General features: G+C 47.4%; 2 protein-coding genes across 3 annotated transcripts in view; one reads left to right on the top strand and one right to left on the bottom strand.

The window, feature by feature from the left end:
- TMX2 (thioredoxin related transmembrane protein 2) overlaps positions 1–1,817 on the bottom strand; it is a 21,059-nt gene extending 19,242 nt beyond the window's left edge. Inside the window, 1 exon segment of the mRNA XM_075842308.1 lies at positions 1,579–1,817. Coding sequence (XP_075698423.1) covers positions 1,579–1,767 — 189 coding nt within the window. The 5' untranslated portion in view covers positions 1,768–1,817.
- Positions 1,818–2,062: 245 nt separating this feature from the next.
- Positions 2,063–7,095, top strand: MED19 (mediator complex subunit 19). Of its 2 annotated transcripts, none has more exons than XM_075842927.1 (6): positions 2,063–2,398; positions 3,598–3,720; positions 3,913–4,046; positions 4,195–4,288; positions 4,376–4,461; positions 6,955–7,095. In XM_075842927.1, exons 1-6 carry the CDS (start codon positions 2,152–2,154, stop codon positions 7,009–7,011), a joined length of 741 nt encoding a protein of 246 aa, XP_075699042.1. In that variant the 5' UTR covers positions 2,063–2,151; the 3' UTR covers positions 7,012–7,095. The 2 variants fall into 2 exon arrangements, with proteins under 2 accessions (XP_075699042.1, XP_075699041.1); XM_075842926.1 differs by having other exon boundaries at positions 2,067–2,398; positions 4,364–4,461.
- The last annotated feature ends 6,261 nt before the right edge of the window (positions 7,096–13,356 follow it).

The following is a 13,356-nucleotide window of genomic DNA, read 5'->3' as shown; positions in this document are numbered from 1 at the left end:
GAAAGACGTGGCCGACATCAATATAGAAAGGCTTCTTTACAGTTACAGCAGTCACTATGGAACGTCCGGCCCCGAGAGGTAGTGACAGCAGAGAAGCAGCACACGATCCACTCTCTCCAAGGACCAGGAGACATTCACAGCGTGAGGAGGAAAGACGTGGCCAATATCAATATAGAAAGGCTTCTTTACAGTTACAGCAGTCACACTATGGAACGTCCGGCCCCGAGAGGTAGTGACTGCAGAGAAGCAGCACACGATCCGCTCTCTCCAAGGACCAGGAGACATTCACAGCGCAAGGAGGAAAGACGTGGCCAATATCAATATAGAAAGGCTTCTTTACAGTTACAGCAGTCACTATGGAACGTCTGGCCCCGAGAGGTAGTGACAGCAGAGAAGCAGCACACGATCCGCTCTCTCCAAGGACCAGGAGACATTCACAGCGTGAGGAGGAAAGACGTGGCCGACATCAATATAGAAAGGCTTCTTTACAGTTACAGCAGTCACTATGCAATGCCCGGCCCCGAGAGGTAGTGACTGCAGAGAAGCAGCACACGATCCGCTCTCTCCAAGGACCAGAAGACATTCACAGCGTGAGGAGGAAAGACGTGGCCGACATCAATATAGAAAGGCTTCCTTACAGTTACAGCAGTCACACTATGGAACGTCCGGCCCCGAGAGGAAGTGACAGCAGAGAAGCAGCACACGATCCGCTCTCTCCAAGGACCAGGAGACATTCACAGCGTGAGGAGGAAAGACGTGGCCGACATCAATATAGAAAGGCTTCTTTACAGTTACAGCAGTCACTATGCAATGCCCGGCCCCGAGCGGTAGTGACAGCAGAGAAGCAGCACACGATCCGCTCTCTCCAAGGACCAGGAGACATTCACAGCGCAAGGAGGGAAGACGTGGCCAATATCAATATAGAAAGGCTTCCTTACAGTTACAGCAGTCACACTATGGAACGTCCGGCCCCGAGAGGAAGTGACAGCAGAGAAGCAGCACACGATCCGCTCTCTCCAAGTACCAGGAGACATTCACAGCGTGAGGAGGAAAGACGTGGCCGACATCAATATAGAAAGGCTTCTTTACAGTTACAGCAGTCACTATGGAACGTCGTGACGGCAGAGAACACGTAAAAAGGCGAGGATTATTTCCTGATGAACAGCATTGTGGGTATAATTAACGTGACATCATGGTTGCTAAGGGGGAGTATGGCGCGGCGGTCACACGGGGGTCACGCTCCACCGTAACAGGCCGGGATGACTGAAAACCCCGATCCCGCCTGTTTCACCCCATCTTTCTGCGCAGGCCTTAAAAAGAACCGCTAAATATTCAAATACATAGAAAAATAACAGTGAAATACAAGAAATAGATGAATAGCAAAAAATAAATACACGAAACATTTTCTATTTTTCCACTAAAATAACGTAACAAGTGAAAACCGGTAAAAGGCCAAGCGGACACAACACGACGTTATCTATCCGCACAGCGACCTTATCACGACAGAGTCCCGATATAAAACATCGTGCGCACAGACGGTAAACCATGCGTGCCCTTCAACACCTGCAGGACCCTCACCCAGTCAAAGTCACAGGGGTTGCCATCTTCCCGCTGGGTCGGCAGCGCAGTGCACACAGGAGGAACCTTCCGGATCAGGAGGAAGGAGACGGACAGCAGCGCGGACAGCAGGTAATACGGCTGCGACACCCACCGCCATAGTCCAGGCGCCGCATAGACCAGAGCGAGCAGCGGAGCGATCACCGCCATAGTGACTGACGAATGACGAGATGCCAAAGAAACCAGCTCCAGGGACGTGCTGTCCAATCACAGCGCGCTATGTAACGCTAGCCAATCACACGCTGACTTACCTGAGCACTAGCCGTTACGTCAAATAACTCCAGCCAATTAGGAGCGGCGACAGAGACGGCGTCTGTAAATAGTCGCTGGCGTGCTGCCTGGAATAGACCTGCTCGCTGGGAAATGTAGGCGCCAGTTGTGATTGGCTGATAGAAGCGCAGGACCGGCCCACCGGATGTGGCGTTCAGATCGGTAGGACCTGCGGGCGCAGGAGGCGGGTCTTAGTATAACGTTCCGATTGGTCGGTTGGTGGAGAGAGGCCACGTTTGATTGGCCGTACATTCGTGCGAGGTGATGGAGGGCTTCTCTGGTCTGTTCGTTCCTTCAGATCCGCCACCATCACTTCCCTCTGGGCCGGCGGTTCTTTCTGCAGGTGGAGTTGGGTTCGGGGTAGGTAAACCCCATCCTGTGTCTGGAGCGTCAAACTCCTCTGTCCCCGGCCCAGCCCTGCCCCCTCCTCCGTCACTGTCAGCAATTCCTGCCGGGGAGGAAGGAGTACGGAGATCGTCTGGTCCATTTTATCTCCTCAGAGAGCAGTCAGGTGAGTACTGCCCATGTGTGCCCGGTTATCTGCCCCCACAGATAGTCCATGTCCCGAGGACGGTGTGTGTCTGTTTCCCCTGGATCGTCAGTGTCACCAGGGAGGGTGTGTGGGGTTCCCCTGGATCGTCAGTTCCCCCAGGGAGGGTGTGTGGGGTTCCCCTGGATCATCAGTGTCACCAGGAAGGGTGTGTGGGGTTCCCCTGGATCATCAGTGTTCCCAGGGCGGGTGTGTGGGGTTCCCCTGGATCGTCAGTGTCACCAGGGAGGGTGTGTGGGGTTCCCCTGGATCGTCAGTGTCACCAGGGCGGGTGTGTGGGGTTCCCCTGGATCGTCAGTGTCACCAGGGCGGGTGTGTGGGGTTCCCCTGGATCGTCAGTTCCCCCAGGGCGGGTGTGTTTGGTCCCCTGGATCGTCAGTTCCCCCAGGGCGGGGGTGTGGGGTTCCCCTGGATCATCCGTTCCCCCAGGGAGGGTGTGTGGGGTTCTCCTGGATCGTCAGTTCCCCAGGGCAAGTGTGTGGGGTTCCCCCCTGGATCGTCAGTTCCCCAGGGCAAGTGTGTGGGGTTCCCCCCTGGATCGTCAGTGTCACCAGGGAGGGTGTGTGGGATTCCCCTGGATCGTCAGTGTCACCAGGGAGGGTGTGTGGGGTTCCCCTGGATCGTCGGTGTCACCAGGGAGGGTGTGTGGGGTTCCCCTGGATCTTCAGTTCCCCCAGGGCGGGTGTGTGTGGGGTTCCCCTGGATCGTCAGTGTCCCCAGGGCGGGTGTGGGGTTCCCCTGGATCGTCAGTGTCACCAGGGAGGGTGTGTGGGGTTCCCCTGGATCGTCAGTGTCCCCAGGGCGGGTGTGTGGGGTTCCCCTGGATCATCAGTGTCCCCAGGGCGGGTGTGTGGGGTTCCCCTGGATCGTCAGTGTCACCAGGGAGGGTGTGTGGGATTCCCCTGGATCGTCAGTGTCACCAGGGAGGGTGTGTGGGGTTCCCCTGGATCGTCAGTGTCACCAGGGCGGGTGTGTGGGGTTCCCCTGAGTTGCCAGTGTCCCCATGGTGGGTATGTGGATGTCTCCTCAGGTTGTAATGTCCGTTGTACTGTTCTATTGGGGGACTGCTGTATATAGTGGAGTGAATACAGTGATATACCTGGGCTGTCTGTACTGACGCTTTGACTTCTGGGTAACGCTCTTCTGTGTTTGTCTTCCAGGGCTTTCTGACCTCACCGGCAGCGTCAATCTCATTCTACATTATAATCTGGAACATTCATTCGGGAAATTCTGCGGCAAGAAAGTCAAAGAAAAACTCAGCAACTTTCTTCCAGACCTCCCAGGTGAGTGGCCAACTCGTGACTGCTCTTAACGGATCCGTCTTCCTGTACTAGATGCAGCAGAGCCGAGCTCCGTCCTCTGATTGGACAGAGGGTCCAGTGAACAAGAAGATGGGGCAGGCGCTGCCAGGCCACTAAATGGGCATAGTGGCTCCAGAAAATGACCCGTTCTTTCTTCTCCGCTCCTTTTCGTAGGTATGATCGACACCCCCGGCTCTCAGGATAACAGCAGTCTTCGATCTTTAATTGAAAAGCCACCGATTTGTGGGAATTCTTTTACTCCTCTGACTGGCGCGCTACTCACTGGGTTCAGACTACATGCAGGCCCGGTGAGATATGCCCCACATACAGTACATGTGTTGGTTATGTATCGCTCCATGTAGTGCTGGGAGCCGGCACAATCACTGTCCTGTTCTGCTCCAGGCATGAGACACACCATCTTCCAGGTTACAGAAATTCTTCCGTTTTCTTCTCCAGCTTCCAGAACATTGTCGTCTGATGCACATACAGCCCCCAAAGAAAAAGAACAAGAAACACAAGCAAAGCAGAACACAGGAGCCGGCTCCTCCAGGTGTGTATGATGTGCGTGGTGCGAGACGTGCTCTGCCACAATCTCCGCGTCACACGGTCTCTGTATTTGTTGTAGAAACACCATCAGATTCTGATCACAGGAAAAAGAAGAAGAAACAACGAGAAGATGACCCAGAAAGGAGGAAGAAGAAGAAAGACAAGAAGAAAAAGAAGGTAAGAGGAACGTGGTGCGCTGGAGGGCAGTGACTGCTGCTGGTCTGTGTCTCTGATATACACTCTCACTGCTCGCTGGTCTGTGTCTCTGATATACACTCTCACTGGTCTGTGGCTCTGATATACACTCTCACTGCTCGCTGGTCTGTGTCTCTGATATACACTCTCACTGCTCGCTGGTCTGTGGCTCTGATATACACTCTCACCGCTGCTGGTCTGTGGCTCTGATATACACTCTCACTGCTGTTGGTCTGTGGCTCTGATATACACTCTCACTGCTGCTGGTCTGTGTCTCTGATCTACACTCTCACTGCTGCTGGTCTGTGTCTCTGATATACACTCTCACTGCTGCTGGTCTGTGTCTCTGATATACACTCTCACTGCTGCTGGTCTGTGTCTCTGATCTACACTCTCACTGCTGCTGGTCTGTGTCTCTGATATACACTCTCACTGCTGCTGGTCTGTGTCTCTGATATACACTCTCACTGCTGCTGGTCTGTGTCTCTGATATACACTCTCACTGCTGCTGGTCTGTGGCTCTGATATACACTCTCGCTGCTGCTGGTCTGTGGCTCTGATATACACTCTCGCTGGTCTGTGGCTCTGATATACACTCTCGCTGGTCTGTGGCTCTGATATACACTCTCGCTGGTCTGTGGCTCTGATATACACTCTCGCTGGTCTGTGGCTCTGATATACACTCTCGCTGGTCTGTGGCTCTGATATACACTCACTGCTCGCTGGTCTGTGCCTCTGATATACACTCTCACTGCTCGCTGGTCTGTGCCTCTGATATACACTCTCACTGCTCGCTGGTCTGTGGCTCTGATATACACTCTCACTGCTCGCTGGTCTGTGGCTCTGATATACACTCACTGCCGCTGGTCTGTGATATACACTCTCACTGCCGCTGGTCTGTGATATACACTCTCACTGCCGCTGGTCTGTGATATACACTCTCACTGCCGCTGGTCTGTGATATACACTCTCACTGCCGCTGGTCTGTGTCTGTGATATACACTCTCACCGCCGCTGGTCTGTGTCTCTGATATACACTCTCACCGCCGCTGGTCTGTGTCTCTGATATACACTCTCACTGCCGCTGGTCTGTGTCTCTGATATACGCTCTCACTGCCGCTGGTCTGTGATATACGCTCTCACTGCCGCTGGTCTGTGTCTGTGATATACACTCTCACCGCCGCTGGTCTGTGTCTCTGATATACACTCTCACCGCCGCTGGTCTGTGTCTCTGATATACACTCTCACTGCCGCTGGTCTGTGATATACGCTCTCACTGCCGCTGGTCTGTGTCTGTGATATACACTCTCACCGCCGCTGGTCTGTGTCTCTGATATACACTCTCACCGCCGCTGGTCTGTGTCTCTGATATACACTCTCACCGCCGCTGGTCTGTGTCTCTGATATACACTCTCACCGCCGCTGGTCTGTGTCTCTGATATACACTCTCACTGCCGCTGGTCTGTGTCTCTGATATACACTCTCACTGCCGCTGGTCTGTGATATACACTCTCGCTGCTGGTCTGTGGCTCTGATATACACTCTCACTGCCGCTGGTCTGTGGCTCTGATATACACTCTCACTGCCGCTGGTCTGTGGCTCTGATATACACTCTCACCGCTGCTGGTCTGTGTCTCTGATATACACTCTCACTGCTGCTGGTCTGTGTCTCTGATATACACTCACTGCTGCTGGTCTGTGGCTCTGATATACACTTTCACTGCTCGCTGGTCTGTGTCTCTGATATACACTCTCACTGCTCGCTGGTCTGTGGCTCTGATATACACTCTCACTGCCGCTGGTCTGTGTCTCTGATATACACTCACTGCTGCTGGTCTGTGGCTCTGATATACACTTTCACTGCTGCTGGTCTGTGGCTCTGATATACACTTTCACTGCTCGCTGGTCTGTGGCTCTGATATACACTCTCACTGCCGCTGGTCTGTGGCTCTGATATACACTTTCACTGCTCGCTGGTCTGTGGCTCTGATATACACTCTCACTGCTGCTGGTCTGTGGCTCTGATATACACTCTCACTGCTCGCTGGTCTGTGGCTCTGATACACACTCTCACTGCCGCTGGTCTGTGGCTCTGATATACACTCTCACTGCTCGCTGGTGGTCTGGTTTGCACCTACCACTAACATCCCGTCTCCATTCACGTCCCCCTTGATTTCGGCTTGAGTTAGCCTGCTAACATATTATTTTTGGAGTCTATGACCTTCTTCTAGCTGTCATTCACCTACTGAAGCGGTGGTCAACCTAACACATTATGGGGGTCTAGAAAGGGCCACATGTCACTATAAAGAAATGTTGATTTCACTCTTAGTGTTTATACATTGAACTCTAATAAAAGTATATGCAGTGAGCTCCCCCTAGTGGTGGCTGCAGGCCAACAGATTTTTATCATTTACCTCTTTCTGCGCAGGTGATTTGAAGCTCTGTATAAGTAACTGGACTTTCATTGCTTTTCAGAATCGTCACAGTCCTGAACACCCTGGAGCAGGCAGCTCGCAAAGTGGATTACGCTAAGAATTCCCCTTTACTTGTACATACAGTCTTCAGTCACTTTTATAGCGTTGGTTCTTTTTAATAAAGCTCCCTCTGTCCCCTTAACGGTTTGTGTAGCCGTTTCTTTCCTATACATCCATGTTTTTAATGTCTTGTGCAGGAGGCTGTATGAGTCCCTGCGGCTGTGTCGGTATTTGATGCCACACGTTGGAGATCTTCCCACCTAGAAGCGTTCCTCTGTAATACGGCATCCGATGGAGCGTGGCACAATCATATATATGGACTACAGCAATAAACAATCCTCCGTACAAAGCTGCGGTAGAGCCCCATAGAAGTATTATAGGACCGTACAACTGCAGTGTGGAGCCGTGACACAGCCATGTGCATGATTCCTTATCTGTGACCACAATGGCCAGGTCTGTGAGGCGCCTGCATGCCAGAAGGGGGCATCACACAGGAAAGTGACTGCACTTCTGTGACCTGGCAGGCTGCATCTGCTATGGAAGTTTCACCCGACTTCTAAGACAAAGAAAAAAATGGAAGCGGCAATAATGGCTCAAGAGGGACGCACCAAATACTGCCGAGTTTGATGTTATGTTTAGTTGTTGAGGGTTCTGTGTCCCCGTCGCACGCACAGTGATTGACAGCTCTGCATGTAAACATCAGCCGTAACATAAAACCACTGACAGGAGAAGTGAATAGCACTCATGATCTGGGTACAATGGTGCCTGACGGGGGGGGGGGGGGTATATCAGGCAGCAAGTGAGCAGTCAGTTATTGAAGTTGATGTTGGAAGCTGGAAAAATAATCAAGTCTGATTGTCTAGACGATTGGGTCATCTCCTAAATACCCGGCCTTGTGGCGTGCTGCCGGCCTTGTGGCGTGCTGCCGGCCTTGTGGCGTGCTGCCGGCTTTGTGGCGTGCTGTCGGCCTTGTGGCGTGCTGCCATTATGCAGTGGTTAGTACCAACCAAAAGGGACCGAGGAAGGACAGTCAGTGAGCAGCTGTTGGAAGTGAACGTGGGCCGCATTTGTAATATCAGGAGTAAATCTATAACTCAATTACTGGGATGTTATCGGGATGGACGGCTGGCGGCTCGAGATGGTATCTGATTAATAGGATGGTCTCTCTTGTGTATCCTGAGACAGACCATAGAATGGACCCCAGTGGTGCTGGAAGTCGCTGGACCTTATTGTTCATGATGCTAATGAAGGGCACGTCTCTGTAGAACGGACGCCTATTGTTTTGGAAGGGTCATAGAAACTGCCCCTGTGGTATCTACAAACACTTCAGTAATGCCAATGAGGGTCCCACCTGAGCCAGGAATGGACGACTATTGTTATATGTAGGGTCATAAACACAACCCACTACCCGGGATATCAGACATGTGGGATAAAGACCCTGGGGAATAAAGACTGCCTACCAGACTTATTCCAAGTACAAGAGTGCCATCCACAGGAAGATAAAGATATCCAAATAATGGAACTGGAAACTGGAGAAAAGTCTTCAAGAATACCGCCATACAGTGACTGTAACTGATAAAACCGTCATTCAGTGTCCATAACCAATAATACCGTCATACAGTGTTCATAACCAATAATACCGCCTTAGTGACCATAACCAATAATACCGCAAAACAGTGACCATAATCAATACCGTCATAGAGTGACCATAATCAATACCGTCATACAGTGACCATAACCAATAATACCGTCATACAGTGACCATAACCAATAATACCGTCATACAGTGACCATAACCAATAATACCGCCTTAGTGACCATAACCAATAATACCGCAAAACAGTGACCATAACCAATACCGTCATACAGTGACCATAATCAATACCGCCTTACAGTGACCATAACCAATAATACCGTCCTACAGTGACCATAACCAATAATACCGCCATACAGTGACCATAACCAATACCGCCTTACAGTGACCATAACCAATAATACCGCCATACAGTGACCATAACCAATACCGCCTTACAGTGACCATAACCAATAATACCGTCATACAGTGATCATAACCAATAATACCGCCATACAGTGACCATAACCAATAATACCGTCATACAGTGACCATAACCAATAATACCGCCTTAGTGACCATAACCAATAATACCGTCATACAGTGACCATAACCAATAATACCGCCTTAGTGACCATAACCAATAATACCGCCTTAGTGACCATAACCAATAATACCGCAAAACAGTGACCATAACCAATAATACCGTCATACAGTGACCATAATACCGTCATACAGTGACCATAACCAATAATACCGTCATACAGTGTCCATAACCAATAATACCGTCATACAGTGACCATAACCAATAATACCGTCATACAGTGACCATAACCAATACCGCCTTACAGTGACCATAACCAATAATACCGTCATACAGTGACCATAACCAATAATACCGCCATACAGTTACCATAACCAATAATACCGTCATACAGTGACCATAACCAATAATAGTCATACAGTGACCATAACCAATAATACCGTCATACAGTGACCATAACCAATAATACCGCCTTACAGTGACCATAACCAATAATACCGTCATACAGTGACCATAACCAATAATACCGCCTTAGTGACCATAACCAATAATACCGTCATACAGTTACCATAACCAATAATACCGCCTTAGTGACCATAACCAATAATACAGCAAAACAGTGACCATAACCAATAATACCGTCATACAGTGACCATAATCAATACCGTCATACAGTGACCATAACCAATAATACCGTTATACAGTGACCATAACCAATAATACCGTCATACAGTGACCATAACCAATAATACCGTCATACAGTGACCATAATCAATACCGTCATACAGTGACCATAATCAATAATACCGTCATACAGTGACCATAACCAATAATTCCGCCATACAGTGACCATAACCAATACCGCATTACAGTGACCATAACCAATAATACCGCCATACAGTGACCATAACCAATACCGCCTTACAGTGACCATAACCAATAATACCGTCATACAGTGACCATAACCAATAATACCGCCATACAGTGACCATAACCAATAATACCGTCATACAGTGTCCATAACCAATAATACCGTCATATGGTCACTGTATGACGGTATTATTAGTTATGGTCACTGTATGACGGTATTATTGGTTATGGTCACTGTATGACGGTATTGATTATGGTCACTGTATGACGGTATTATTGGTTATGGTCACTGTATGACGGTATTATTGGTTATGGTCACTGTATGGCGGTATTATTGGTTATGGTCACTGTATGACGGTATTATTGGTTATGGTCACTGTATGACGGTATTATTGGTTATGGTCACTGTATGACGGTATTGGTTATGGTCCCTGTATGACGGTATTATTGGTTATGGACACTGTATGACGGTATTATTGGTTATGGTCACTGTAAGGCGGTATTATTGGTTATGGTCACTGTATGACGGTATTATTGGTTATGGTCACTGTATGACGGTATTGATTATGGTCACTGTATGACGGTATTATTGGTTATGGTCACTGTATGACGGTATTATTGGTTATGGTCACTGTATGGCGGTATTATTGGTTATGGTCACTGTATGACGGTATTATTGGTTATGGTCACTGTAAGGCGGTATTATTGGTTATGATCACTGTATGACGGTATTATTGGTTATGGTCACTGTAAGGCGGTATTGGTTATGGTCACTGTATGACTGTATTATTGGTTATGGTCACTGTAAGGCGGTATTGGTTATGGTCCCTGTATGACGGTATTATTGGTTATGGTCACTGTATGACGGTATTATTGGTTATGGTCACTGTACGACGGTATTATTGGTTATGGTCACTGTATAACGGTATTATTGGTTATGGTCACTGTATGACGGTGTTGATTATGGTCACTGTATGACGGTATTGATTATGGTCACTGTTTTGCGGTATTATTGGTTAGAGTCACTAAGGCGGTATTATTGGTTATGAACACTGTATGACGGTATTATTGGTTATGGACACTGAATGACGGTTTTATCAGTTACAGTCACTGTATGGCGGTATTCTTGAAGACTTTTCTCCAGTTTCCGGTTCCATTATTTGGATATCTTTATCTTCCTGTGGATGGCGCTCTTGTACTTAGAATAAGTCTGGTAGGCAGTCTTTATTCCCCAGGGTCTTTATCCCACATGTCTGATATCCCGGGGAGTGGGTTGTGTTTATGACCCTACATATAACAATAGTCACTGTATGACGGTATTATTGGTTATGGACACTGTATAACGGTATTATTGGTTATGGTCACTGTATGACGGTATTATTGGTTATGGTCACTGTATGACGGTATTATTGGTTATGGTCACTGTATGACGGTATTATTGGTTATGGTCACTGTAAGGCGGTATTGGTTATGGTCACTGTATGACGGTATTATTGGTTATGGTCACTGTATGGCGGTATTATTGGTTATGGTCACTGTATGGCGGTATTATTGGTTATCGTCACTGTATGACGGTATTATTGGTTATGGTCACTGTATGACGGTATTATTGGTTATGGTCACTGTATGACGGTATTATTGGTTATGGTCACTGTAAGGCGGTATTGGTTATGGTCACTGTATGACGGTATTATTGGTTATGGTCACTGTATGACGGTATTATTGGTTATGGTCACTGTATGGCGGTATTATTGGTTATGGTCACTGTATGGCGGTATTATTGGTTATCGTCACTGTATGACGGTATTATTGGTTACGGTCGCTGTATGACGGTATTATTAGTTATGGTCACTGCAAGGCGGTATTATTGGTTATGGTCACTGTATGACTATTATTGGTTATGGTCACTGTATGACGGTATTATTGGTTATGGTCACTGTATGACGGTATTATTGGTTATGGTCACTGTATGATGGTATTATTAGTTACGGTCGCTGTATGACGGTATTATTGGTTATGGTCACTGCAAGGCGGTATTATTGGTTATGGTCACTGTATGACTATTATTGGTTATGGTCACTGTATGACTATTATTGGTTATGGTCACTGTATGACGGTATTATTGGTTATGGTCACTGTATGACGGTATTATTGGTTATGGTCACTGTATGATGGTATTATTAGTTACGGTCACTGTATGACGGTATTATTGGTTATGGACACTGTATGACTATTATTGGTTATGGACACTGTATGACGGTATTATAGGTTATGGTCACTGTATGACGGTATTATTGATTATGGTCACTGTATGACGGTATTATTGGTTATGGTCACTGTATGACGGTATTATAGGTTATGGTCACTGTATGACTATTATTGGTTATGGACACTGTATGACGGTATTATAGGTTATGGTCACTGTATGACGGTATTATAGGTTATGGTCACTGTATGACGGTATTATTGGTTATGGTCACTGTATGACGGTATTATTGGTTATGGTCACTGTATGACTATTATTGGTTATGGACACTGTATGACGGTATTATAGGTTATGGTCACTGTATGACGGTATTATAGGTTATGGTCACTGTATGACGGTATTATTAGTTACGGTCGCTGTATGACGGTATTATTGGTTATGGTCACTGTATGACGGTATTATTGGTTATGGTCACTGTAAGGCGGTATTATTGGTTATGATCACTGTATGACGGTATTATTGGTTATGGTCGCTGTATGACGGTATTATTAGTTACCAATAATACCGCCTTACAGTGACCATAACCAGTAATACCGCCTTACAGTGACCATAACCAATACCGCCTTACAGTGACCATAACCAATAATACCGCCTTACAGTGACCATAACCAGTAATACCGCCTTACAGTGACCATAACCAATAATACTGCAAAACAGTGACCATAACCAATAATAGTCATACAGTGACCATAACCAATAATACCGTTATACAGTGTCCATAACCAATAATACCGTCATACAGTGACCATAACCAATAATACCGTCATACAGTGACCATAACCAATAATACCGTTATACAGTGACCATAACCAATAATACCGTCATACAGTGACCATAACCAATAATACCGTTATACAGTGACTATAACCAATAATATCACAATACAGTGACCATAACCAATAATACCGTCATACATTGACCATAACCAATAACACCGTCATACAGTGACCATAACCAATAATACCGTCATACAGTGACCATAACCAATAATACCGTTATACAGTGACCATAACCAATAATACCGTTATACAGTGACTATAACCAATAATATCACAATACAGTGACCATAACCAATAATACCGCCATACATTGACCATAACCAATAACACCGTCATACAGTGACCATAACCAATAATACCGTTATACAGTG

This window comes from Rhinoderma darwinii, chromosome 11 (assembly GCF_050947455.1).
Source record: "Rhinoderma darwinii isolate aRhiDar2 chromosome 11, aRhiDar2.hap1, whole genome shotgun sequence".
Taxonomy (NCBI): Eukaryota; Metazoa; Chordata; class Amphibia; order Anura; family Rhinodermatidae; genus Rhinoderma; species Rhinoderma darwinii.
Note: the sequence above shows the minus strand (reverse complement) of the source record. Positions and strands in the feature narration are given on the sequence as shown.

Bases quoted from the DNA above. Each gene is read 5' to 3' on its own strand.
- MED19 (XM_075842926.1), top strand. From the start codon at position 2,152: ATGGAGGGCTTCTCTGGTCTGTTCGTTCCTTCAGATCCGCCACCATCA. The intron at 3,721-3,912 runs GTGAGTGGCCAA...TCCTTTTCGTAG, and splicing joins CTTTCTTCCAGACCTCCCAG to GTATGATCGACACCCCCGGC. The intron at 4,462-6,954 runs GTAAGAGGAACG...ATTGCTTTTCAG, and splicing joins AAGACAAGAAGAAAAAGAAG to AATCGTCACAGTCCTGAACA.